Below are 27,769 nucleotides of genomic sequence, written 5' to 3' on the forward strand. Positions count from 1 at the left end.
AGAATAAAGGCATTAATGAGGTAATTTCATTATAGAGGCTCATCCAAGCCTATGTGAAAACAAGGGAAGTAAGTGGAGAGGAAAGTCTCCGAGGAAATTAGGGTTCCTTCTAAACTAATTAATGTTTTGGGGCATTTAGTACAGGCACCAAATTAACTGCTCCAAAGAACTCCACTGAGAAAAAAAATACATTGTTGCCCTGCCACGTAATGAGAAGACAGTACAAGGAGAACACTTAATGAGTATAAAGCCAGCCTTTAACTTATTCTGCCCGGCTTCTGAAAACATGCCATTGTGGAGCCCTAAGTTTAAGGAAGCACTAGGCGTGCAATACAGGGTTGTTTAGGTCCTTCTGTTCAGTGAACTGTAAACAGGTAGCCCTGAATGAGAGACTCTGAGACTGCGGGGAGGCCCGGCTTCCCAGAAAAAAAAAAAAGAAAAGATAGAAGAAAAAAGGTCTTAAATGCATCCAGAGACAAGAAAAAAAGGTGATTAGCCCCAGCATGGCCAGCACAGTGAATGCTCACCGCTGTCCTAAGTGATGATGTTGTGCCACCCCCTCTCATTGAGTTATCTTTACACTGCTTTTGTCTCCTTTAATTGGAGCCCAGCTCGCCAGTCTATCCAGATCTCTCTGTAAGGCCTCTCCACTATAAAGGCAGTTCGCAAACTCCCTTAATGTGCATTTGATTCCTGCATCCAGATCATTTATGAAAACATCAAAGAGCACTGGCAATAACATTGAGCCCTTGTGAATTGAACCCTGCTGGTGACTGGCTGCCAGCCTGATGTGACTCCATTTACTGTCACTCTCATTAAGCCACTTGTTGTCACGTTTGCCCTACAGAGATCCAAGAGGACCCTGGCTCCATCCATCTTCCCCTCTCACCTCAGCAGCCTCCCGGCCCCGAGCTGCAGCCGTGCCTGGCTGCACCGAGCATCTCGCCACAGGACACGTGCGTGAACCCACTCGCTGCAGCGCACGGACAGACGCGTTTCGCCAGAACTTTATTCAGGAAAACCCAATGTCAGAGTAGCATTGCTTTTGGAGAAGGGGTTGTGGAAGCTTAAGCTTTATATAAAACCAAAGAAAAATAAGCTTTTGGTACAAATAAGTAACAAAATTCACGTAGTGGACAGTTGTATTATTTATCTGCAATAGTCAACAATACAAAGAAATTAGATATAAAAGGTTTCTTGGTCAAAAGCTTACTATGCATTGGGAACATGTCTTCCCTTATCACAAGAGTGATCAAGTACAGAGAAAGTAAATGTGAAGCTTTCCAGCTGTCAAGAGCTGCCATGATCATAAGACTGAAGAACAAAAAAAAACATAAATCTATCCAGTATCCAGTCTGTTCTTCAGAACAGATATTGGACTAAAACAAAGACGTGTATAAAAAACTATGCTCCACCACCAAGCATATTTGCTACAGGGAGCATTGGGATAAAAAAAGAATGCAGCAGATATTTAAATCTTTCCTGATGTTACCTGCATGTTTTGAAGAAGTCTGTCTCTGGGAAAAGTGAGGTCAGTTTGCTGACACTATCTAAAGAAACACAAAGAGGCAGGGAAAAAACAATCTCACAGATGGGATCCTTTTGTATTCACTGTAGTGCACAGCAACTGAGAACAGTGCTCCTGAAGATGAAAAGCAAACTCCCTCTCCAGAGCTCCCTGAAGCCTGAACATCTTCAGGAAATATTTAAACCCCTGGGTTTCCCCCTGCCCCGATGCTCTTAGTTGGTATTTCTCTGAGGGAGAGGGAGGCTCTCATGAATATACTTCATGCTCCCCTGCTCTGAGAAGTCAGAAACAACGTGATTGTCCCCCCTCAGCAACCACTTTGTAGTTAAGAGTCCTTCAATTCCCACTGGTCCACGTGCATGGATACGAGAAGTACTAATTCCCACTTCAGCACCTGCAGGAAACGCACAAGACAAAGACAAATCCTCAGAAGACGTTCGCTTCATACTAAGCAGTTTTGCACCTTTATTTAAAAACCGCTGCCTGCCTTTCAGTGGCCTGCCTCTCTCTGCCCCTCTCCACATGCTGGAAGTTATGTTTACCTGTTCAGATTTAAAAGTTAGAGGAGTTTGACTATTACAGTACAAATTGTAACGTTTATACCTCTGACTGCTACAGAGTTACTTTTACAGAGAGAGATGCAAGAGAGAGGTATCTCTTACATGGATCATCTGAGGGTTTAATCCCTTTTAAAAAACCCCAAACAACTAAATTAGTCAAGATTGTGATCTTATGTCCTTTTTATCATATTGAGAAGATATTGCAAGACCCTAACTGGAATGTTTTGATCCAAAGGAATGCTGAATGTTCCAGCTGATACAGTAATAGACTGCTACAGAGATTTCTGAGTTTCTACCTCAAGAAGGAGTATTTCGCTTGTTTTCTGCAATTCACAGTAGGTGCACCCGTTTATTTAAGCAACTGACAGTCAGTCTGGTTCCTGCCTTTCATTCCTCAACAACATGGGGCTGGCACACTGGACAGCAGGAACAAAGCATGGCACTCTTTACAGCATCATTAGAAAGAGAAAAAACCTGTTCTCCAATTTCACATCCAGTGTTGCATTGCTCTATCATGACATGCATGCAACATACTTGATTCTGATAGAACAGAGCTTCCAATGATCCAAAACATCTTTGCTCCCCATGGCTAAATTAATCTACAGAGTCTGTATAGCAGCACTAGCTAGTTCTGGCAGAAAAGAGATACTGAGCTGTCTGCTGGATGATACGTCTAGGTTTCAACTTCTCCTGTAGTACCTTTCCCAAAAACCTGATTATTAGACAGTAAAAGCAGAGACTAATCCTATCTTCCAGGATTCGGACCGCCACACTTTTCACACAACAGCAAATCCTGCAGTATTTTCTCTCTTACCAAGCCCAAATCTGTAGCCGTCAGAGAATCGGGTGCTGGCGTTCCAGAAAACGCAAGCGCTGTCCACGTGCTGAAGGAAGAACTCTGCCGTTTTCTCTGAGAAAGAGGCAGAGAGAAAAATAAAATGCAGTACACACAGAATGATCATAGACTCCAAAACCCACAACATAACACAGTGAACAGATACAACTTTCATATGCAACCTTATCAGACAGTATTTAAACAGCCTGGGCTAAGATGTATTCAGTCATACCTTCTTCCCAGTATGCTTATCAAGTAGACAGAGCTGCAAATGTTACAAGAAGCTTGCAAAGATCAGAAGAAAGCAAAAATATGTCTAATTCTGAATACATCCAGTCTAGAACCTGCAAACAGGGATAGCCGTATGACTGGGGAGAAAGGTCAGCTGCCCCAAACAACACTTTGCCGTCAAACTGAAGCGGTTAAACTAGACTCTGCTCTCTGTTCATCTCAATCATGGAATTCTTCCAGATAATCAAAAATCCTACACTAAATTGCTATTGCAGGTAATGCTTGGGAAATAAAATTCAGAAATGGCACAGGAAATCAGTTAAAGAGCACAGTTTAAGACAGAACATGCAAGATCTGAGCAAGCCTCAGTCCTCTGGAGGATGCCGTTCTCTGTAAGGGAGGGCGAACACCGAACATCAGCTCCATTTCTGGCAGGAGGCACAGAAACAGAAGCCTGCTTGACTCACACACAGCACAGAGCAACGTGGCCTTACTGCAGCTGATCCTCCCAAGTTCCCAGCTTGGTCTGTGAGCCCACCTTTGCCTAGCCACAGCTCCAACCATGCTTTGAACAGGCACAGCGTTCAAACTGTGAGCAGGGCAGGTGCTAGGGATGGGAGCAGCACAGAGCTGCACAAAGGAGCACAAGTTAACAACAGAGAGGCAAGAAACGGCGAACTGATATAAATGTTACACTTAGGATACAGAAATGGGAAGTAAAGGATTGGGAGAGGTAGGAAGAAAACTTTTGTGGTCCTTGTTGGCAAGAATGACATGGGAAGACAAAGTGGATAAAGTCCAATCTCCCCTACAATCCCTATTCCTTCCAGTGAGGTACTACAGAAGTTGTACCCCATCAGTGTTCAGAGGCCTAAGGACGTCAGGAGAGGTTCCTTCAAAACCCTCTGGTGCAGTAAATCCGCACGATACGGAAACACAAAGCAATTTGCCTGCCAAGGGCATGTGCTGACGTGCCATCGGGCAGTTGCTCAAACACATTCCTTAACATCCTGGGGTAAGGGCCACACATGTTTTCTCTGAGCTACACAGCATTGCAGGCACATTAAGCTCACAGGCCTCCACTTGGTTATGCCCACTACCCAAGACAACAGGTAAGAAGTCACATTAACACCGAAGATTGGCAGTCAGACCAAAACAGCAGCTTAAGGAAGCAGAAGGACCACTAACCATTCTCTGTGATGATAACATCCGTGTGAGAACTTCCATACTTGTGGATGTGTTCAACAGCCTCCTGGACACCGTCCACCACCTCAATGCAGCACTCCAGGTCCCCATATTCTGTGCGGAGAGACTTCACTTCTGAAGGGCTGAATGTCAAGTAAGATGCAAACTTCGGGCCAGCGTGAATCTTCACCTGCAATACCAGAGAAATTGTGTCCTGCTGACCACACCAATGCCTTCCAGGTGAAAATGTGGCTTCTTGTACTCTGTGGGATGGAGTTCATTTTCTTCACAGCAGTCCCTACAGTGCTGTGTTTTGGACTTGTGGCTAAAGCAGTGTTGAAAACACACCAATGATTTGGCTGTTGCTGAACAGAGCTTGCACAGCACCAAGGCCTTCTCCTTTTCCCCCACTCTGCGCCCCTGGGCAGGAGGTCAGGAGTGTGCAGGGGACACAACCGCGACAGCCAACCCAAACCGACCAAACGGATATTCCACACCACGTAATGTCATGCACAGAAACAAAAACTGAAGGGAGGGTTTTCTGAAGAAGGCAGGCATTGCTCAGAGACTGGCTGGGCATTGGTCTGCTTGTGAAGATACTGAGTAATTAGCTTTGCCTCACTTGTGTGGGTTTCGGGGGGTTGGTTTTGGTTTGTTTGTTTGTTGCCTCTCCCCTCTTCTTCCCCTTTCTTCCTCATCAAACTATCTTTCTTTCAACATGCAAAGTCCTGTGCTTTTGCTCCTCTTGTTCTCTCCCCCTTTTCCCACTTGGGGCAGTGGGGAACGGCTGGATGGTGCTCAGCCACTGACTGGGGTTAACCCAATGTCCACTGCGTGCACTGTAAGGAAAAACAAGCCTAGCTTTGGGAAACTTTGCAGACTGGAGAACTAGCAATGAGGTACAACAGCTGACATGTGAGGCTGGCTACCTAGCACGGCATGCTCCTACTTCAGGACTCATTTCCACTTATTTAAAGCAACCACATCATTTAGAAAGTCCTCAGGCATGAGGACAGCACAACATTAGCACTGGGAAAGCAGCTAAAATATCGCAGCCAGCCCTTGTTTTAAGAAAGCAACTACAGGAATGCTTCCAGGTGTGCACCAACAAAAGCCATGAGACCTTCAACGGCTTTTACACTTGTGTTTTCTGAACTGACACCACCCCTCTCTGAAGCATGTGTTTCAGGCACAAAGGAGTGACTGGGTCCAAAACAAGGAAACTCACATAGGTTATTTTCATTTGTTATAAAGAAGATCTAACGCATTATCGACCTCTCAAGTTTAATCATAGCAGCTGAGACACCTAAACAATGAGAGATAATTCGGAACAGATATGGCAGAGAAATCCCCATGCAAGTGAAACACAGGAAATTTTGACAACACAAACACAAATGAGAAATAAGGCACAAGCCTGTAAAATTTGAAGTTTGAAGGGTTTTAAGAAGGTATCTGTAAGATGGCATTTTCTTGTGCAACTATAAATTACTTGAATTCCATAACCCTGCCCAATGTTTGCATGTTTCTTGTGTCAGGTCAGATAAGACAGAGGTAACATCCTGGTTGCTGTGTTAGGGGCTGGGTGGTGGTGGAAATGCGCTAATCCTCACATCCCTCCCACCCAAAATTCTACTCTTCTTATCAAACGGGGTATGAAAAAAATTCATTGAGCAAGGACTTGCTCCTATCAGCTTCCTTTAGTATGACCCTTTCAACATCATCAAAGCACATGGCCTTTTTATATTACCCGCATTAATCACTGCTGTACACTCTATTGGTCAAATACACACTGCTGAGTGAAAATCTGTGATTTATATGCAATTCCCACTGCTTCACGGGTACTTCTCTCCCAATGCATCTCTGATACCTTTACTGACAAAACATCACCCAAGTCAAAATAACTAATTAGCATACTGGCCTTTGGCTGTTCCTTTGACGTATTAGGATGGAAAATGGGTGGGGATAAAGGGCATGCAAGATGAAAGGTTTAAAAAAAATAAAGCAGATTCAGAAAGGAGAAAAACAGAAGGGGATTCACTTGGGTAAGGAGCTAAATGAACAGATTCAAGAAGAGGCTTTGCGTCTGGAAGGTTAAGAGCAATTAAGTCAGAATTAAGAAGGGTGGAGAAAGGGTAGTGCATACGCTCTTCTAAGGGAGAAGATTATTTTTGCTATATAAAATGAAGTATTTGTATCCCAATAATGGCATGCAGCTGTCCTGGAGAAGCCGCTTTCATAGAATCATAGAATGGTTTGGGTTGGAAGGGACCTTAAAGATCATCCAGTCCCACTCCCAACAGACCAGGTTACCCAAAGCCCCGTCCAACCTGGCCTTGAACCCTTCCAGAGAAGGTGCACCCACAGCTTCCCTAGGCAACTCAGACCAGTGTCTCACCACCTTCACCGTAAAGAATTTCTTCCCAATTTCTAGTCTAAATCTCCCCCTTTCCAGTTTAAAACCATTCCCCCCTCATTCTATCGCTACCTGCCCTGGTAAAAAGTCTGTCCCCAGCTTCCCTGTAGGACCCCTTCAGGTCCTGGAAGGTGCTCTAAGGTCTCCCTGAAGCCTTCTCTTCTCCAGGCTGAACAACCCCAACTCTCTCAGCCTGTGCCGACAGAGAAGGCGCTCCAGCCCCTGATCACCTTCATGGCCTCCTCTGGACGCACTCCAAAAGCTCCATGGCCTTCTTATACTGGGGGCCACAGCACTGGACACAGCACAGCAGGTGGGGTCTCACCAGAGCAGAGCAGAGGGGAAGGATCCCCTCCCTCGCCCCCATGGCCACACTTCTTGTGATGCAGCCCAGGATGGGGTTGGTTTCTGGGCTGTGAGCACCCACTGCCGGCTCATGTTGAGTTTTCCATCACCCAACGCCCCCAAGTTCTTCTCGGGACTGCTTTGAGCCATTCTCCACCCAGCCTGGGTCTGTGCTTGGGATTGCCCCTGGCCATGTGCAGGATCTTGCCCTTGGCCTTACTGAACTTCATAAGGCTGGCACAGGCCCACCTCTGCGGCCTATCCAGGTCCCTCTGGATGGATCCCTTCCTTTCAGATCAGGTCTACAGAAAAACTTGGGTTTGTGTGAAGAGGCAGAGAAAATTCTCCACAAGTTAATTTATGAGTATGACGAGACATACGGATAACTCAAGTGTCAAACCATCATAAAGTCCAACAGGGCCACACCAGTCAGACTAACGCTTCTGAAGTGTTAGGAAAAAAAAACCAACAAAAAACAATAACCAAAAAAACCACAAAACAAAACACAAGTATGAGTGACTGACCTGTTCTACTCTCAACATGTCTATGATCTGATCAAACAACGGGGTTCTCAGCAAGTCTCGATGAATTAAGAGAGTTTCCAGAGCGTTACAGGCAGCAGGATATTCACACTTTGAGTCTCTGACTGAGGTTTAAGAGTAGATAATTGGTTATGTGATATTTACAACAAAGATTTTGAACAGCATATAATTATCAATTACCATAACCATACTGCATACGCCAAAGTTAATTACACCCATAAGATTCAAGCCACCCTCTCCCAGCTTACTTATTCGTGTGACCTTCTCGACACTGGCATCAGTGTCCACGTACACGTGACAGATCCCTTCGCTGTGTCCCATCACTGGGATTCCCTTAGCAGCTTTCTGGATATTCCTGACCAGCTGTGATGAGCCACGGGGGATGATCAGATCTATCAGTTTATCCAGCCGGCAGAGATCTTCCACCTCCTCTCTCGTGTTCACCTGTGGTGGTTGCCATACAAACAGTCTGCAGTTTGAACTCTCAGGTTCTGCCCGTACTTTTTATACGCACCATACCAAAGAAATCGCTGATTTATTTCTAGGCACTTACCAGTTGCACCGCATCTCTGACCCCGTGAATGGAGAGTGCTTCTTGTGTCAGATGATGAAGGACTTGATTGCTATGTGCTGCCTCTTGCCCCCCTTTAAGTAGTAAGCCATTTCCACTGGCTATGGCCAAAGCAGACCCCTGCCAAAAAATATTAAAAAAAAAGAAAAAAAAAAGGAGAAAGTAACCCATCTCTTCTGTCGGAATAAAACCCACAAAATAGAGTGAGAACAGGATGCTTAATCCTGTTGATTTACTCCATGTTAATCTATGGTTATCATTTTATGGCACCAAAAAATCATTACAGGTAACAGCACATTTAACTCCAGAAATGAAACGTGTTAGGGTTTCAGGAACAAACCTGAGTTTCCAAGGTACCATTGCCAGGGGGAGATGGCAGAGGACAAGTTGGAGGAAGCCCTGGACTTAGGCTCTGGTATGAACTGGGGAGCTGTGTGGCCATTCACCCCAGGGAGAACAATTCTGGGTGCAAGAACTCTCGTCCCCAGCCATTCTGAGAGAAGGTGGCTATTGAGCTCCTCTCGTGAGCAGGAAGAGCATTGTCACCATGCTGTCTAAAGCAGAAGTCACAGACAGCCAACACTACCTGTGAGTAGGGGGAAAAGCCTTCTACAACAGGCCCAGCTGCGCCACTTTGCTTTCCTGTGTGTGACCAACTGCTCCAGGTGCCGGATTTCACTGCTGGAGTCCAGCAACACAACCAGAACAAGTTTCCAAAAAATGCTCCAAAGCCACCACCGCTTTTTGGAAGTTAGATAAAAAAATTACTTCTGCTGTTGAAAACATATACCAAATTTGTTCAGTTTCCAGACATGAGTTCTTACTTGTGTTTTCCCCACTAAATTGAAAATCTCTTTTACAGAGGTGTGGTGGGAGGTTTTTTTAATTGTTTGTTTCAGATTTTAGTTCTTTCCTACCCAGGAATATGTCAGACACGACAAACCTCTCTTGCAAGAGTTATTTTACTTTGTATGCCTTTCTGTCTTTCTCACCCCAATCCCATTCACAATGGTCCTACAATTTCCCCTATTTGGGGAAAAAAACCCAAACATACACTCCGTTAGAAAACAAAATCATCTCCTCTCCAGAACCTTTTAGCACAAACAAATCCAGCATTTGAAGTTACTCTACTGTATTACTATCTTCTGGGAAGAAGCAATTCAAAAAGAAGACTGAAAAATAAGAAATACTTCATAAAAAAACCCTGAAGTATAGTCTAGGAAGCTCGACTGACATAGATATTGTATGTCTTTCTAACTTACAAAACTAAACACTAAAAAGCAGTCTGACTGTACTTTGAAAGTATCTTGTAAGTATCTGCCTCGCCAAAGTTCCGTATCACAAGGGAAACCTAAACAATCTTATTTAAATCAAGAATTCTGCTCTGCAGGCGTAAGATTAAAAGAAAAGTTATGATCTGGTTTGAAAAAATGAAAATTAAAAAATTAGGACACAAAAATAAAAACCTTTGTGACTAAAAGAGACCAGAAGATAAGGTTCAGTCCCTTGAAGGGGCAGTAGAGCATGAATACACCTCAGAGCGACAACGGACCTGGTGCCATCTATACAAGGCAGACTGTGAAAGATGCTTGCAATCTGGCCTGGGGAAAAAGAGATGCAAACACACTGTTTGCATATACTCAGCAGCAGCTTATTAAATCTGCTGGTAATCTGCAACTGTTCTGCCTTCACTGCAACTGAAGACTGAGCTCTGAGCACTGACCCTGTGTACGCTGTCTCCATGGTGCAAATTGAGCACGGCCAAGTCTGATTTCCCCTCTATTGCTTACCCAAACTAGCACGAGATGCAGCAGCGAAGGAAGAGGAGGGAACCACTCCTCCTGTCATTACAGCACAGGACAGGAGCCACGCACTCCGAACACAGAGGTATCAAAGATGATCCTCTGAAAATGCGTGAGAGGACCTGACACAAGCGTGAGGACAGGAGGCTGGCAGGAAGGAAAGCAAGCACCAAGACAAACTATGCCAAGTCTGTACAACAAAGCGGGGAAAAAAGCCAGCAAGAGTCAGACTGGTGTAAGTTTTAGAAGATAAAAGAGAGGAGAAAGAGGGAGACACAAGCTACGGAGGGCAAGAGACAGGGTTGACACCCAGGAAGACAGACTGGAGTTCAACAAGGAAACACACTGGCTACCAGTGAAGAAAAGAGAGCAGCAGGGGGCTAGCAATGGTAGACAAGGAGACCAGTGCCTTTTGGTTTCACAGGAACTTTGCCTAAAGTGTGCTCCCTTCTGTTACGAAATGGAGACCACCCACAAAATTCAGGCACCAAGGTGTCCACTGCTCGAGTGCCTGTGCCCATCGCTTCCTCCTCAAACACCTGCTCAGACGTCAGAGACCTCCTCAGTCTTCCTAGACCCCTAATGTTAATTGTGAGAAGTGGTGTTGATAATGGAGTGGGGGTTTTTTGTTTTCTTTTTAAAATCTACTACAGCTGCTCAATAAAGTACTCAGGAGTTAGAAAATAAGATCAAGGTTCCTCTGCAACGTTAGTTCAGCCTCCCTATTTTCATGCATAACAGCAGCATTTACTCTCAGCAATATTCCCACACAGCACTGCAGATGAAGGTATTTGCCTTTAAGATGCCTGCCTTACTCCTGACACAAGATAAATGATGTTCACTTACACTACTCGAGATCTCCTCTAGCCTTTCCAGCAACTTCAGTACTTAGGAACTTTAACAGCATTCTTCCTCACACCCATCTCACTACAGCTGAGAAAAAGCCCTCGTCCTGCCTCACTGCCCACACCAGTGTCAGTACAGGACAGACCTCTCAAAGCCTGGAACTGCTGTGCTTAGCCTTTTCTATTTCTTTTCTAACTTAACAGTTACAGTTAATTACTAGCATCTGTATTAACCAGTTCCTGTTTAATCCAGCCTGCAGTTCAGCTGTGTGCAGCATGGACAGACAAACAAGTGCTCGCTGGTAGGAGCCTCCCAAGCTGTGACCATACAATCATAAGACACATGCAGGAACTGCACCATTTAAACGGAAGATAACTCCTTCTCTATGTGGGGTTTAATAAAACAAACAAACCAACAGGCCTGAATAACTCTGTACATTGCAGAAGCAAGTCCTGAGAATCTCTCTGCAGGAAATACAGGGATGCCCACAAAATCAATTTTAGAAGAATCCAAGCAAGAGTCCTTTGAGACAAGACTTCTCGCTGGTAGGAGACTCCCAAGCTCCCCATTGCTCGGCAACAGAAACACCCTTTCTTGTCACCAAAGAACTTCCAGCAGTGCCATCTGCCCTCCTCACGTACCTGTGGAAGACAGTCCGGGCGGGACTCAAAGATCACGAGAAGGACACCGATAGGCACCGTCACCTGCTCCAAATCCAGGTCTTTTGCTATTCGTGTTCGCCGAATTACTCGGCCGACGCTGTCCTGCGAGGATGCTGCAATCTGACGCAGACCAATAGCCAGGCTGTTCAGCTTTGATGTAGACAGGCTCAGGCGCTTCAACAAAGGAAGTGCCAGTCTCCCTAAAAGAAAGAAGACATCGTGCTGGAGATCGTCCGGTCTGCCCAGGCTCCAGCAACAGCAACCTCAGCGGTGAACCTAAGGAAAATCCAGGTATTTCCCATGCCCCAGCAAGAAGCCTACCCGAGACAAAAAACACACAGCATTAAGTCCAGTAGCCACAATAAAACCACTGAAATGTGACAACAACTTCAGCCACCACATTTTCACTTCATGTGGTTTAAGTGATTTGTACATGAAGCAACATCAACATCCACAAAGATAAGGTTTGTCCTACCTCCAGTACTGCTGTATGTCTGAACTTATTACTTATTTCTATCCTTGCAGTATTTCTGGAGGGTTCAGGCAGTAATTTCATCTGTTCTAGACAGAAATCCCAAAGCACAGATGCACGCACAGCATTTCTGCTCAGACTGGGCAAGAACTGCCCGAATTTTCCAGTCTGAAGACGTTCAAGCAGGAAATTAACCAAGCAACATCTCCTCCAGTACTCTGGTCAGTAAAACAATGCTCCCTGGTGTCTCCCACGAAGTATTGACACTCGTGATGTGTCATTTTCATAGCAAATGGTGACATTTGCTGTCCCTATATGTACACATCCCAATCCCAAACTTCTCAATGAATGCATCAATCTAACACAGCACGGGTTTAATCCAGGCCACCTAAAGAGAACCTTCCTCAGCCAGAAGTGGACACAGTTCTTTCTGGAGAGCATCCACTAAAGAGGTGACGGCCTTCACCCCTCACGAGCCAAACATGATCTTAACCAGGCCAGGAAATATGCACAACATTTATGCACAACAGCAACAGAGACGATGTCTGTTCTATCCCATTTCTAGAGAGAACCTCCTTTCGCAAAATGAAGCGCTATTTATTTTATTTTTCATACAAGACATCGCTTGGTGTTTTGCGAGCCCTCAGTATCTCCTCTGATGAAGACATCCAATTTAAGTAATTAAGGAAGCTGCAGCTGTTCACACTGAGCACCTCTCAAGGTCCTGGGTTCACTGGTCTGTGACAGCCGTACTGCCCAGTCCCAGGTGACAGAACATTCTAGATCTGCTCATTTCCTCTCAGGTCCAGAGAGGCTCAAGGCAATAGGATTGCTGCAGAATGACTTGAAATATTACCTTTATTTTCAGCCTCTTCTAAATCCTTTTTGTTTGCCAAGAGAATTTCTTCTCGATGGTCAGTTAGTAAGTCAGCAAGACGATAAATAATCTCTGCTCTCTGAAAGAGAAAAGAGTTTCTGAACTGACTTCTTACACAAAGTCCATGCTACGTGGCATCTGGTCCCCTTCAGTCTTTTTACGTTGACCACATCCTCTCTCTGTCTTGACCCCCCAAACAACAGGGCCAACTGATTTTCCCACCCTGCATCACACTGAACAATGAGGCTGAACACTGCTTCAGCCTTTACTTTGCTTTTTATGATCTTGCTTTCCATGCCGAAACCCACAATATTCTTCCTTTAAGACCACCTTGTCTTCTGAACAACAGACACCGAATTTCACCTACCCAGCTGCAGAGCAGTAACCAACCGTCTGCTGCTCCTCTTTGCATGCACCGCACACAGCAGTGAGTGCAGCAAGTTATTCCAGTCCGTTCCGCAGCAGTTCTGATCGCAGTTAATTTCTATGTTATATGTGACACTATTAAATTTTTATAAACCCCACGTGAAAGTATATTCTACTTCATAGCCCCAAGGTACATTATCTTCCCATTTTTCTCATCTCTTTAGGCATGCTGCAATCCAAATGACAGATGTGGCACACAAAGAACAGATTCTTGACCCAAGGGGCTCATTTGTGTTACAAATCTGTGTTGTAAAACCTGCCACACATTCACAAGCTTAACAAGTGAATTCTGTCACCTGCTCGGGCTGCAGAGCCGCCAGCGTCCTGCCGCCAGCTCGAGCCATTTCAGCCTGCTGCTCCACCGTAGGACCTGCAGAGACACCCACAACACGCCATGCAAGGTAACAGCGCACATGAAGTGAACACTCGCGCTGCCATCTTCCCGTTCTTTGCTCAAAGCAGGTACAGAGTCTTCAACAGGCAAATTCAAGAAATCTGCTGTATGCTAAAACAGGAAAATCTGTACTTCACATAAATACACTGCTATGGTCCCTGAACATAAAGAGTCATCGTAGAGATTCTGTAAGGTCACGACGTCAGAGGTGAGCGTGAACCATGGCTCAAAAAGACTTGGCAAATGGCAAAAAGACACCAGGATATCCAAGTCTCAGGGCACCACAGGCTACTGAAAAAAGGAGACAAACTTTGAAAAGTTCAAGTTTTCAACTGAGGAAAACAGAAAGGATTACAAAATAGCATAGGAATCTTCAATATTGGACTATAATAAAAGAGGGAGTTAAAGGAGTCTTAGAAACATTGTATTGCTTATCGCTCTTGGAAACGAATTTTGGTTGCAGTAACCACGGTTAAAGTTTAATTTGTTGTGAAATGTAGTCTTGGAGATTTTTATATATTACCTATTGAAATGCTGTGTGTTAGGATACTAGGAAATTAGCAACCTAGGTAATGTAATGTTAGCAATTTTATCTTAGTTACTGTGTTTAAGAAGCTTATTTTAGGAAACTAAGGAAACTCGCTACAGACACCAGTTAACAGAAGAACTGTCTCCAGAACGGGGTAGAGCCAGTTCTGCAGTTTGAGCAAGAGCCAAGAAGCTACTGAGTCAGCGCAAGAACAGAAGGTTACTAGCGGTGACGAAGAGGAATCTTTGGCCTTCATCCCCACGACCACTGTCAACCACCACCAGGAGGCACTGCGCAAGCGCAGAGGGAGGAGAACTAATTTTAATGCGAATCGGGGACAGGTCATGCATATGTATAGCCATATTGGGAAACTTTATGAATATGTAACCCTTTGCTGTATATAAGTGAGGCGAACTGCAGTGTCCAGTGTGCACAATCTGGAGGAATTTCCCCCGTGCTGCCCACGCGTGAATAAACATAACTACTTTACAATCTTACAGACTGTGGGGTTTGGTTTTGTATCCGCACGTCAATAACACCTAAGACTAAAAATGGTAAAAATTCTACTCGTTGCATTCTTCAAAGGCAAGTCTAACGCAGCGGTTTATCAGCAGGAGGCAACCAGAGCAGAGGATTCAAAACTCTCTATTCCTACTTTAGAAAATACCTTTCAAAATCCATTTCTCAAGTAGAGTGTGGTTTCCCAGTTACTGTACAGGTCTAGCCAAATTGTAACCTTCCAGGAAGCGTCTACAACTCTCCACGTACACATCACCTCTGTACTCACCTGCAGGTTTTACCTCTGAAAAGAAGGTGCCAACTTTCTTCCCCTCCACAATGTCCGTGATGACGTGACCCGAGATCTTCGGGTGGGTGCCGTTCGCAATCACCACAGAGGTGCCGCCCTGCAGCGCCCACAGCGCCGCTTTCACCTGCAGAGAGGGACAGAGCCAGCTCCAGGAAATCCACCTGTTATCTGTATCACCTCCCAACACGACCTCTTGTTCCTCACTTTGAGGCTTTCCAAGAGCATTCAACACACTTGAGGAATTTCCATAACGCAGCACTGAAAGAGGTTGTGTTTGTGCTTTACCTTCCCTTCCTTAGCTAGCTGCCACTTTATAGAAATACTTCAATTTCCCCAGCTGCCTGCTTTTTTCAAGATTTCTTCAAGGGCACTGCGGTCGTACGTTCTTTTCCACCATTACCTTGTGTTGCAAGTTCTTCTTACTGTCTGCCAATTTTCCTGACATTGATTAGCCATCAATAATTAATCCACTTTAAGTGACCACATGATATTACTCGTGCTGAGGAGCACTGTTCTTGCTCAGGTCCTAGCTACTACCATACAACATTAAAAAGGATTTTTCAATACCTTCAGCTGTCTGAATTACTCCCTTAAAGTTTGATCAGCAGAAGTTCTGCTTAAGATGTGGCAGTGTTTTCATTGTTTATAACCCTTCAGTGAAGCTATGAAGTTTGCCGAAGAGTTGCTCAGGTTTCCACAAAGTTTCTACCTACTTTATTCACATTTCCTGTTCATGTTCTCATTGGATTTTTTATTTATTTGCTTTTGCTTTTTGCTTGAGAGCACACCTATTGTCCTAATAGTTGTATCTTTCAGTAGGCTTTATTTGAAGAGTTAGCACTTCTTCAGATGTGAATTATATGCTTTTTATTTAGCATTCCTCCTCCTTTTTGTTGTTATTTTGGAGGAAGATTCTCTAAGTATAGCATTTAGGAGTCATCTTCAAAGGTCAGGACACAGCGCACTAAGTGACGTACAGAAAGAACACGCAAAAGATCTAAGATAAGAGGCACGTCTGGAACCAGAACAATCTGACGTGCACATAGAGATGGGAACTGGAACCAAAGACAGCACCAGATCACCCAAAGGCTTCCACAGAGGCAGCGCGACCGACACAACCTCTGCCACATTTAGGGGCAGCGTCTTCACAGGCACTGCCCTAACATGAAGGGCAACACGAGTTCCCTTTCTGAACTTCCATGCTGGCACACTGACATCTGCCCAGCCCTCCCATGGACTGTTAAGGATTAGCGTATTAGAAAGGGTTCTCCGACATCCCCATGTACTAATTAGTCCAAAGATTAGCCTCTTGCCACACACCTAAGCCTTAAGGCATCACAACATGATTTCTCTAAAATTTCCCCCTTTCCAACATTTCATAGGTTCATGCCAAAATACAAAAACAAAACCCAAATCCCAGCTGTCACCTGCTGAAGGAGTACTGCCTGTGGTCTCCTTTGTTTTTTAACAACCAAGGTATGGGCAGCATTATCCGATCGCTATACTGAATTACATGTCTTTTGTTTAACTGCAAAGGCTTCTCTGCTTCCTCAATTCTACACCTTCCTGACATGGTCCCACAATGAGGTATTGCAGCCCATATTCACTGGGAGACACCACCTCTCAGATGTGCCGATCACATCAAGCTCCTGACTTCCACAGAACCATCAACTGCTGAAGTTACACGCACATAATCAAGAGTTGTACTCGGAGCTACCATCTGTTTGTCCTATTATTGATGTTGCCATTTTCCAAAGATGTCACCCAAATCTCAACTGTAACAAATTTATGTTAGGGTTACGGTTTGCAGCACTGAGATTTGCCTCTATGCGACTCAGACTAAAGATACCAAATATCTCTAACAGGTTAGTATTTTTAGAATACAAGTATCCTCTGACCTTGGTAGCTTTCCCCTCAATGCCTAGAACTGTTATTCCAGAAGCTAGATCAATGGAAAGTTGTTTCTAAATAAGCTCTGTATGTCCCACAGTTACAAATACAACACTCAAATGTCTCCTCCTCTTGCCATCTTCCAGTCCATGCTCTGATACTGAAGTATGCCTTGCCTGACTCTTCAGAAAAGGAGATAAAACATCAGAACTAGTGAAGAATTTAACTTTGGTCTTCCCCTACTTAATAAAAATCCACTTCAGTTTCTACAGACAACCTTCCAAAAGTGTCCTTCTGGAATCTGCATCAATTGATACTATCGTAGCACATACCCCAGCATCCTGAGAGGCATACCCTGCAGTCTCACAACACACCCGTGTTTAGGTACTCACAGCAATCAATACCAACTTTTTGTGCACAACACAGTTTTGTTCCTGTTTTGGTGCTTCTGTCTGTGCCCACTGCCTCTTGCCCGTTCCCTGGATACCACAGAGAAGTTTGGCTCTGTCTTCTCTACACCCTCCTTCAGGTATTTACACACAAACTTCCCCGGGGCAAGCAGTCCCAGCTCTCAGCTCTGCACGAGTGACATGCACCGACTCTTCAGTCCCATTCACAGCTCTGCCCTGGACTGGCTGTAGGATACCAGGTCCTTGCACCGTGGGGTCCAAACCAGGCACCACTGCACAGACATGGGCTCACTCGTGCTGAGGAGTGGGAAACAACCACCTCCCTGGACCTGCAACCCAGGATGCTGTTGGTGTGCTCTGCCCCAAGGGCACACTGCTGGCTCTCAGTGTCTACCAGCACCCCTGTGTCCTTTCCCATGAACCTGTTCCCCAGCCCACACTGGGGAATGAAGTTTTTCCTCCCAGGAGCAGGGCTCAGCACTTCCCATTATTGAGTTCAGTACGTGCCCCTTTCTGCAGCCTGTCAAACCCATCTGAATGGCAGCACAACCATCTCATCTAGCTCCCTTTCCTACATCTCCCTTTCCTTCACAATAACAAAACCAAATGTTTCATATTTCTACCTTGGCTTCCATGCCTCCCATTCCCACGCGGGATTTGGTTCCAAATGTTACAGACTGCTGGTCTCCTGGGTAGAATATGTCAATGAGCTTTGCATCGTCAGATCCTGGAGGGCTGTCAAAGAGTCCTGAAATAAATAATAATAATCTGTTAGTGTTACATGTCCTCATCTCTAAAGCTCGCCCAAGGAATAAAAAAGAAATCCATGAGGCTGAAAAGCTGTATTCCACTTTACAGGACTGAAAACTTCCAATGAACTCTGCTTTTTGTGGGATTGAGAGCATGAAACACGTAACAGGCAGACTCAAGAAGTACAGCTTTACCAAAAGCAAAGCTACTAAGAAACCAAAAACCCACATGCTGAACAGCAGCATGGAAGCTGGGAGGCAGTGACGTTTGGTTGAGGCTACAGAGACAGTTTAGAGCTTTTACATGTTCAAAATCAGGGCTCACAAATACAACAGCCCACAACTGAACAGGCAAAAACTCTGATGATGTTCCTGGATGCTAGGTTGTACAGTGATAAACTGAGCAATTCAGAAATGTGTAAAAAGGGTAACTATAGAATTCTGCTAAAAAGGAACACAACACTACAGAGACATACTCAATAATTGAAACAAAAAATCTAGTAAATTTATGTAACTATGCTTGGACCTTAATGATGCTTTGGTTTACCCAACACATCAAACCTAAACTCTACCACCACAGTTCACAGGAATTCTTTGTGAGCAATTGCTGGCATTACAAATCAGAAAGCACAAGTGCAGACTGTGTCCTTCCTTGACAGCCTGAGGAGGCGATGACACACATCTTTCCAAAAACAAGAGGTCACATTGCATGACAAGCCTGGGGGATGGCGGCACTGGGAGTTTATCTTTTTTCTTTTATACAAGTTAGTTTGACTAACTTGAGTTGTTCTCAGTAATTTCAATGAGAATCAACCGTGAAATGCAGCTGAATCTGCTAAAAGACACTGTGTTTATGGAAAGGCACCTCCTCTCTCCTCAGAGCAGCACAAACCAAACGTTTGGGAGACAGAAAAAGCTGGCAAGGTCCAGGTATCCGGAAGGTGATGACCAGGACTTGAAACGTACCTGCAATTCACTGAAAGACAGAACCTGTTGCCAGGAGGAACAAGCTATTGTAGAATAGCATATGGCTTGTATCCCAATTCTAAACACGGATCCTCTACCCCACCCGCTACTCATGACTACACCACACAGCTCTGAGACGCTAGCAGAAGCGCCATGGTACATATGGGCTCTGGGCTCTGCGCAGGTCTCGGGTTCACACGCGTTCTCACTCATCCAGATTCAACAGCGTGGCAGACAGGCTCTGGCTTATGACCATGTGCCTTAGGGAGTTACTGGTGCGTTGTAACTGTCCCTGTAAAAGATGGGAACTGAAGAGATCGGTAAAAGGCAAATATAGGCTGGTCTAACTGTCTGATGTACTTCAATAAAACAAGTAAAGAAATGACTCGCAAACCTTCTACGTCTGAGAGAACAATCAGGAGATCGGTTTTCATTTCCACAGCCAACCGCGCTGCCAGACTGTCGTTGTCCTTCACACTGATCACCTGCAATGCATACGCCTGTCACCAGCACTGAAGAGCGGGACAAACTAGGAAATATTTGGCTGCAACACACAAAAGCAAGCTGCCTTCACACTACTAGGTCCTTCTGAGCTACTTCATTAACACCCACTGGAAACTTAGCAGAACTGGTTTCACTGGGATAGAGTCACAGAATCAACTTTCTACTCATTCTGCTCCCAAGGCCTACTCCCCAACTCACTCTGTGAGATACTGTGCTCACAGTGTTCATTACCTTATCCGATATTCACTGCTGGGAGGGAGCAGCCTGTCACTACTGTATGAGCCGAGTGTAACTTTTCATGTTTTATTACCGTCATTCTTATTACCACTACAATTTACTATTATCAGTTTATTTCAATCATTGAACTGTTTTTATCTCAACTCACGAGCACTTTGACCTTTCTCCCCCTGTTCTCCTCCCCCCTTCACTGGGGAGGCGGGGGAGTGGGCAAGCAGCTGTGGTGTTGAGCTGCCTGCTGGGCTAAACCACAATAGTGATCACTGTATGAAAGTCCACACGCTTTGGACCGAGCACAGCAGTATCAAAGTGAGCAGCAGTGCGATCAGCACCTGCATCCTGCACCGTGGTGCTCAGTGACAGGACAAGAGGTACTGCCTGACCCTGCTGCAAGCATGGGGGCTGGACTATGCGACCTTTAGAGGTCCAACTTCAGCTCTTCAGTGAAAACCAAACTGGGCACACAACTCCCCTGCTTGCACCCCACCAGAAACAGGTCAGCACAGTCTCTCAGTACCCTCTGTCCACATCACTCATTTTGTACATTTGTCTCCCTGCTGCTGGCTTCGGAGGTCCCCAATCATGGCATTAGTCAAGTTCACCTCAGTGATTTACTATCTACAAGCAGGTTCCACCCCCTTGCAATACTTTACCCACATTTACCCCCTGCAGATCACTGTTCGGCTCTGGAGGTGGAACAACAGCATCATTAGTGTTAATTATAGGAACAATATTCATTCTTAAAAGCTCATGCAATGTTCCGTTTAAGTTCCGACGCTTCTGTTCATCGTGGAAATCCAAGTTGGTGACTAAAATCTAAACGGAGGAAAAAAATGAATATATACTTAGCCTACCACTTTCCTGAGAACATCATAAACATATGTATTACCATATAACAACAGATCAGACATACCCTTCGGGCCGCTGAAGAAACATAAGCCACACTTAAAGGATAAAGAAGACAAGTGAGAAATATGCCTTCAACATTTTCAGGTTTATATCCTTTAATGAAGGCTATAATGTTGCCTTTTATGTTTATATCCCTTAACTTCCACTGAGGCCTATAATGGCTTTTCTCACATTGACAGATCACAGGCTCCAGGAATCAACGTGGAAAAACAACCACAAGCAGATGCTGATGAGAATGAAGACCCTACACAACTCAGCAGATTGCTCCAGACACTGCCCTTCCTGTTTCTCACCCAGTGTAATGTTTGTGCTGTTGCAAGCAGAAGAAATGTTTTGTCTCAAGACTCCTCTTCAGCTCTAGATCTCACTTGCTTTTCTGAAAGAACCTTGGTCATAAAGCCTCCTGCAAGCAGCACCACCCCCTTCCTTTTGGCATTTCAAGATAAAAAAACCTCCAGGTCTGCTCTGAAGAGATTTTTATTTTTCATTTTTACCCTGTCATTGGACATTTGAGAACTAAGCAAACAAATCCATCATGCAAATGCTACAATAGTGCCTGGAATCAAAGCGTACACCGAGTTTTTTGTCAAGGGTAACTAATTCTTTTAAATTGAAGTCACAGAATCACAAAATGGTATCACAGAACGCCTGGGGTAGGGAGGGACCTCTGAGGAGCACCCAGTCCAACCCCTGCCACAGCAGAGTCACCAGAGACCACCCAGGAACACAGCTGGGGGTTTGGGTGTCTCCAGAGGAGACTCCACAGCCTCTGGGGAGCCCAGGCCAGGGCCCTGGTACCCCCACAGTAAAGAGGTTTTCCCATGTTTAAGTTGAGCCTCCTGTGTTCCAGTTTGTAACCACTGCCCCTTGTCATGTCACTGAGCACAATCATGACAGTTGGCTACAAACTTGAGCAAGATCATAATCCAGCACAGCCTACAGCGACTGTTAGCTACACCGTCAACATTTCAGTGGTATCAGCTACACTGTATTACAGGAAGAAGCTCCTCCAAGCAACACTTCGTACTAGGCTCCTAGATTCATGAACAGTGTCTAAACAGATAAGGCCTTAGAGTTGATGCAACTCTGTGCTCTCAGCGTATTTAAGATAAGCAAAGCCTGTTTAAGAGTAGTTCAATTAGTACAGTTGCAGCACTCGGCTTAGGCAGAAGACCCAGGCTAGGGATACCATCACCACAAGTTAGAAAGGTTTGAAGGAGCCGATGGACAGCAGGTTCTGAAGTGTGGATGTGCATTTCTGCCAGCTTTACATAACGTCTGGCATTTCAGCCACTTGCGATCTTTTAAACCCTTACTTTGGAAACTTTAGCTTTTGTGAAGAGACCTTAACAGACCCCACCCCATACAAGAGACACACACGGGCTCCAAAAAGAAAAAGCGTATTTGCTTCACCTCGATGAGAGGCAACTCCCTTTCAGAAATACTGAGTAAGCCACTCCTGTATAAGCTACCATTTACACTACAATAATAAGCCTCAAAAATAGGATTGCAATGGAAATTCCCACAAAGGGCCACGGAGATGCTGAGGGGCTGGAGCAGCTCTGCTATGGAGACAGCTGAGAGAGCTGGGATTGTTCAGCCTGGAGAAGAGAAGGCTGCAGGGAGACCTTAGAGCACCTTCCAGGACCTGAAGGGTACAGGAAAGATGGGGAGGAACTTTTTACCAGGGCAGGCAGCGACAGGACAAGGGGGAATGGTTTTAAACTGGAAAGGGGGAGATTTAGATGAGATACTAGGAAGGAATTCCTCCCTGTGAGGTGGTGAGACCCTGGCCCAGGCTGCCCAGAGAAGCTGTGGGTGCCCCCTCCCTGGCAGTGCCCAAGGCCAGGTTGGACAGGGCTTGGAGCAGCCTGGGCTGGTGGAGGTGTCCCTGCCCATGGGGGTTGGACTGGGGGGGTTTTGAGGTCCTTTCCCACCCAAACCACTCGGTGAGTCTATAAATGCAAGACTACAGTAAAGATAGCAGCACATAAACATAGAAAAAACCCAAGAACAATTCCATCACTGATGGAAGCACCAAATGATTGCAGGAAAGCAGGAATCTCTTACCTGAGCTGCACAGATGCTGTACTGTGTGAACATGGCCTCATACAGAGCCATCAGTCCGCTTTGGCCGGCTGCTGCGCAGGCTCGGGCCTCCAGGACTGGAATCGCCTACAAAGACAGAGAAGAGCAGGCAGCAGCCTGAGCAGCTGCTGCCCAGTGCTGGGGACGCAGCAGGGGCACCGCCAGCCGCTCACCATATCCTTCAGCTGGCTCTGGCCCGAATGAAGTGCCTGCCTCACGCTCTGAGAAAGCAAGATCTCATGACGCAGCCGCTGCTTTCCAAAAGCTACAGCGCCACTGGTGACAATCATCATCTCTCGGCCCTGGTTTTGCAGCATTGACACCTGTAAGCACAGAACATAAGAAACAAGGCCTGCAGCATGATCTCTGCGTGACAGTCAGGCTACTGCAGATAACCTTATGCTCACCTGTCCTTGCTGACACATGTGTTTTGCTTTATCCCTGGATGAGCAAAGTGACCACCCTCTGAGATACCCCTGCACACCTTCCTAGCCACTTAGCAGCTATGCAAAGGACTGCATGCAATCTGTACCTTCTACTGAACTTCCTTTTCACAACACCAGTTTTTATAACAGACATGTCTGAATTTATACAACACACATTACATGGCAACACTCCTTGCGCCTCCACCTCCATTACTAGAGATAAGGAAATGTAAGATATGGAAAAAGCTGTAAAACAGCAGTTCTACCTTCCACCAAACCTTCCTATTCACCATCCACCCCCAAAGCTGCCATTACACGGTGACTTTGCACTCTAGTGATAGCAAAGCTTTTAATTACTTCTTCCTTATTCACATCTGGCCAGATTCCTTTCAAAGCTCTAAGGCTAAATGTCTTAGATTAATTTAATTTATTGCGTAAACTTTACTTCCCACAGAAGATATGTCCAATCCTCCCAAAGTCATCATTTCATTTTGGAGAACCAATCCATGAGTTGATCCCACCGGTTTTTCCTACAAGTAATGAGGTTTCAAGCTTTCTCCTGGAAGAAATCTGCAAATGCCCAGGTGATCAAGAAGGTTCTGCTCTTTATGCAGACTCCAGCACCACCTTCCCACTAGGGCCAACGAATGCCCTATTGCACAAAAATCCCATGGTGCCAATCTCTCCCTCTACACCGGGTATGGCCAAGATAGAGTTAACTTTCTTCATAGGGGCCCATATGATGCTGTGTTTTGGATTTCAGGACTAAACCAGCATTGACAACAGTCCAATGGTTTGTCTGTTGCTAAAAAGTCCTTGCACAGCATCAAAGTCTTTTTTTTCCCCATGCTGAGCAGTACTTGCACAGCATCAAGGCCTTCTTTTTCCCCACTATGTCCCATCACAGAAGGCAGGCTAGGGGCTGGGCAAGAAGTTCAGAGAGGAGACATTTGGGACAGCTGACACGAACTGGCCAAAGGGACATTCCACACCATACACTGCCATGCTCAGTAACAAACCTGGGGTAGCAGCGTAGGAAAGGGCAGGGGGTTGTCTTGCAAAGTGGACATCAGTCAGGGATGAGCTGGGCATGGGTCTGCTTGTGCAAGGGAGTGAGTGATGGCCTTAGCATCGCTTGTTTCTTTCCCTCTTTCCTTCCCTTATTATACTGTCTTTATTTCAACCCAAAAGTTTTATTACTTTCGCTCTATTTCCTTCCTAGTCTGACTGGTGAGCGCACAAGCACCTGCGGGTGCTCAGCTGCTGGTCAGGGTCAGCCCACCACACCCTCACACACCGATTTACTGAGTTACGTGGTTTATGCTACCACAGCACAGAGGGATGGAAAAGGCAAAGGCCAACACATTGCTCTAAAGGGCCATCGCTGTTCTGTGAGTTTTTCCTGCAATATTCTGTGCCATCCATCAATCACAGGGTATCCAAATATTCCACTTCAGTCACAGAATTACCTGCTCTACAATAGACGCCAGCCTCCCAAGGGCCAGGCCACACTCGTCCCCTCGAGTCACCACCGCACTACCCAGCTTCACCACAATCCGCTTTGCGTGCTTCAGCTCACTGCGGTGCGCAAACGACTTCCCATGCGCGCGGCTGAGAGGCACGGTGATAAACGGGATGTTGCTCCAACAACGGATGGATTCATTCCTTAATTTTTGGTTTTGGTGAGGGAGATCTGTGGTGAAAGAAGAAAGAAATAGATGCAGTTTTAAGTGTTTTGTTCAGACTTCAGGTCCATAATGTCATGTCACATTTCCTCCCTTTCCAAGGCTAAAGCTCACAATACTCACTTCTCAGTGATGGGGAATGAGAACCTAGCTTTGAGGTCACCAAAATCAAGTGAGAACCAATAATACCTGAGCAGCACTAATCATCCCTAAGGTATATAAGGCAATATCCCATGTGTCACAGAGCTCTGACTCTGGGAATCAAGAAGATCAAGCTGAAGGATGCTACAGAAGAGCTCATACAGCTCACATCAGAAGTACCAGTTCTAAAAAGACGCCTTTGTCTTGCCTCACTGGATACAGCTACAGAGATGTCCTGTCTGTGGTAGCACAGAAAGCTTGACTGGTAGGAAAGAGGTGTTGTAAAAGTCATGCTTCTTCTCTAAGTCAGGTATTTCTGCTCAACGAGGGGCAGCAGAAGGGGCCGAGGGACACATGAACTGGAAGTCACCTTCTCACAGGACAAACAGGCACAGTCACAGCATTACTCAGGTAAGACACAAGACACTCAAGGCTGGGCCGTCGCCCTGGTCAATGAGCCAGGGAAAATCTCTCAGGAAAATCTTAGTTTTCCAGATGCCTGCAAAGGAGAGCAAGGCCATGCTCAGCACAGCAGGTTAATGGGAACAGCGACGACAAAGGTGCAACCACAAGAACAGCCCAGTCCCATTCTAACTGAGAAAGAGGTCACACACAGAGTCCCAAAGTTAAGCTGAAGGAACGACAGCAGACGGAAAGCACTTCCAACTGCACAGGGAGTTTTGCAGAGTGACAGTAAATCATGTCAGAAGAAGTTGTGCAGATAAGCACACCTACAGTCCAAGTGTGTCAACTGATAATTAATATAATATGGATAAACCCTATTACTTGAAAAAAAATGGAAACCACTGTTACTTTATCTTCTATCTAGTTCTTTTGTATTGCTGTTCAGAAACTGCATTAAACCAGGTCAACTTTCAGACGGTCTCACAAATACCAGTAAAGCAGAAAAGAGGGAGAACACTTCTGATGTAACTACAGAAAAAATGGCAACCGACACTACACTCGGGGACCAAAAGTGCAACTCAGTCACAAGATGGCAGACACTACTGGAAAAGTTATTGAGAATATCATACTGGATGCTATCGAAAGGCATTTAAAGAACAATGCAATCCTCAGGCACAGTCAACGTGGGCTCACAAGGGGAAAGTCCTGCTTAACTAATTAATTAACTCATGCCATAGGAGCCAGCAGCGAGCCCTGGCACTGAGAAGGAAACCAGATCCTGGGGTGCACCTCACAGCAGGACCAGCGGCACGAGGGGACCGTCCCCATCTGCTCCTCTGGTGCTGCCTCACCTGGGCGCTGTGGGCAGAGCCGGGCCCCACCACCTAAAAATGATGTGAAGGCCGTGGTCAGAGTTATCTGATTTTATTTAATCTGTTCTGTCTCTCTAATTTCAATGCCCTAGGATACAAACCATTCATTTATAGCCTGAAGTGACTATTCTGGGTGTAACTTCTGCCAAAACAAGACAGGAATGAACACAGTGCTGCAGAAGAGAGAAACCTGTCATTTAACAAGGTTTTAGGCAAATAAAGGCAACTTTTTGGACAAACAGGTTTCTACTATTCAGCTTTTATATCCCACACCTTATCAAGTTTTGTTTCCTCAATACAGAAGGGGAGATACATGAAGAAGAGTTAGGATTTGGCACTGCAGATCCTTCCATGTAACCTGTGTAAGGCTTGCTTCTCAGGAGTAAAGCAGCAGAATTTCAAAATACAGAGGAGCTGAACGGGACCACAGCAGAAACAGTGGAGAAGAAAACAAAATGGCAATAAACGCTCAATCCAGCTTCAGAATGGAACTGATGAAGTACCCAGAGTTGCTCCAATACTGACTGACTACTGTCAATGCCAAGGAAGAGTTTCCACAGGATTAACTACGAGTTCTGACTGTGGAAAACACGGAATATTCAGGAATACCACAAACGCAGAAGCCAACGGAGTTATAGCTTGGAAAAACAAGTTTAGCATTTTCAAGATTTCAACACTTAATTCATACAAATATCAACAAAAGTAAGTTAATCAACAGTTAAACTGTTAACACATGGACCAAGTGGAAATTAATCTTGCCTGCAATGGAAAGCAGTCAATCTCCTGATCTCATGGAGTCTGTCTACCCTTGTCTTCTCCATTTCAGACCACTAACCAAACACTGCGTGGTTCTCTCAAGTGAGATTTTCAGGGAACAACTACTTACAGGGCACCTATGTATTTACACTTGGGTTTCCTGCAAGCTTCTTTCCACTTTTATCTAATCCGAATAAATCTGAACTTCACATCTTGCTTTACTCAAGATATCCGTGGGCTGAAAACGCAGATGGGGAGGCAGCATAATCAGATCTTGTTTTCCAGAAATGTACGAGGTTGAAATAAAGAACTTTTACAGTAACGTGTACTTTCACAACTGGTTTACTTGCTTGAACCGCACATCACAATTACAAATACACTTCTCAGACATCCAGCTGAATATTATTGAGTTAAGGGAGAAACACTAAGAAAATAAAGCTTCAACTGCAGCTCGCTTCAAAGGTTATGAACTGTGAATGATGTCAATGAGGTGGTTTTCCTTTCAACATAGGACAGAGCGTGGCAGGCATGCCCAGACCCATACTGACCAGCGTTATCAGAAACGTGTGCTTTCTCTCATACATACATAGACGGGAAATGGCTGTGATGGCATGAGGCAGTAACACAGAGCACCATCCAGGGGAGCGGGCAAGAGGGCTCTGAGCAGCTCGACACAACATTTTGAGATGCCTTCCACAAATCAAGG

General features: G+C 45.3%; 1 protein-coding gene across 3 annotated transcripts; it reads right to left on the reverse strand.

Moving 5' to 3' along the window:
* Positions 1-1,582: 1,582 nt before the first annotated feature.
* Positions 1,583-27,769, reverse strand: ALDH18A1 (aldehyde dehydrogenase 18 family, member A1). 3 transcript variants are annotated; one of them, XM_010187728.1, is made up of 18 exons: positions 27,650-27,676; positions 25,244-25,292; positions 24,674-24,897; positions 22,953-23,102; positions 22,762-22,866; positions 20,440-20,598; positions 19,436-19,526; positions 17,950-18,074; positions 15,006-15,150; positions 13,592-13,665; positions 12,849-12,948; positions 11,500-11,720; positions 8,193-8,330; positions 7,888-8,083; positions 7,622-7,743; positions 4,343-4,529; positions 2,903-2,998; positions 1,583-1,922 (listed from the first exon to the last, which is right to left on the reverse strand). In XM_010187728.1, exons 1-18 carry the CDS (start codon positions 27,674-27,676, stop codon positions 1,741-1,743), a joined length of 2,391 nt encoding a protein of 796 aa, XP_010186030.1. In that variant the 3' UTR covers positions 1,583-1,740. The 3 variants fall into 3 exon arrangements, with proteins under 3 accessions (XP_010186030.1, XP_010186029.1, XP_010186028.1); XM_010187727.1 differs by lacking the exon at positions 25,244-25,292 and having other exon boundaries at positions 20,446-20,598; positions 27,650-27,769; XM_010187726.1 differs by lacking the exon at positions 25,244-25,292 and having other exon boundaries at positions 27,650-27,769.

Source organism: Mesitornis unicolor, unplaced genomic scaffold (assembly GCF_000695765.1).
Source record: "Mesitornis unicolor isolate BGI_N332 unplaced genomic scaffold, ASM69576v1 scaffold6947, whole genome shotgun sequence".
NCBI classification, from domain to species: domain Eukaryota; kingdom Metazoa; phylum Chordata; class Aves; order Mesitornithiformes; family Mesitornithidae; genus Mesitornis; species Mesitornis unicolor.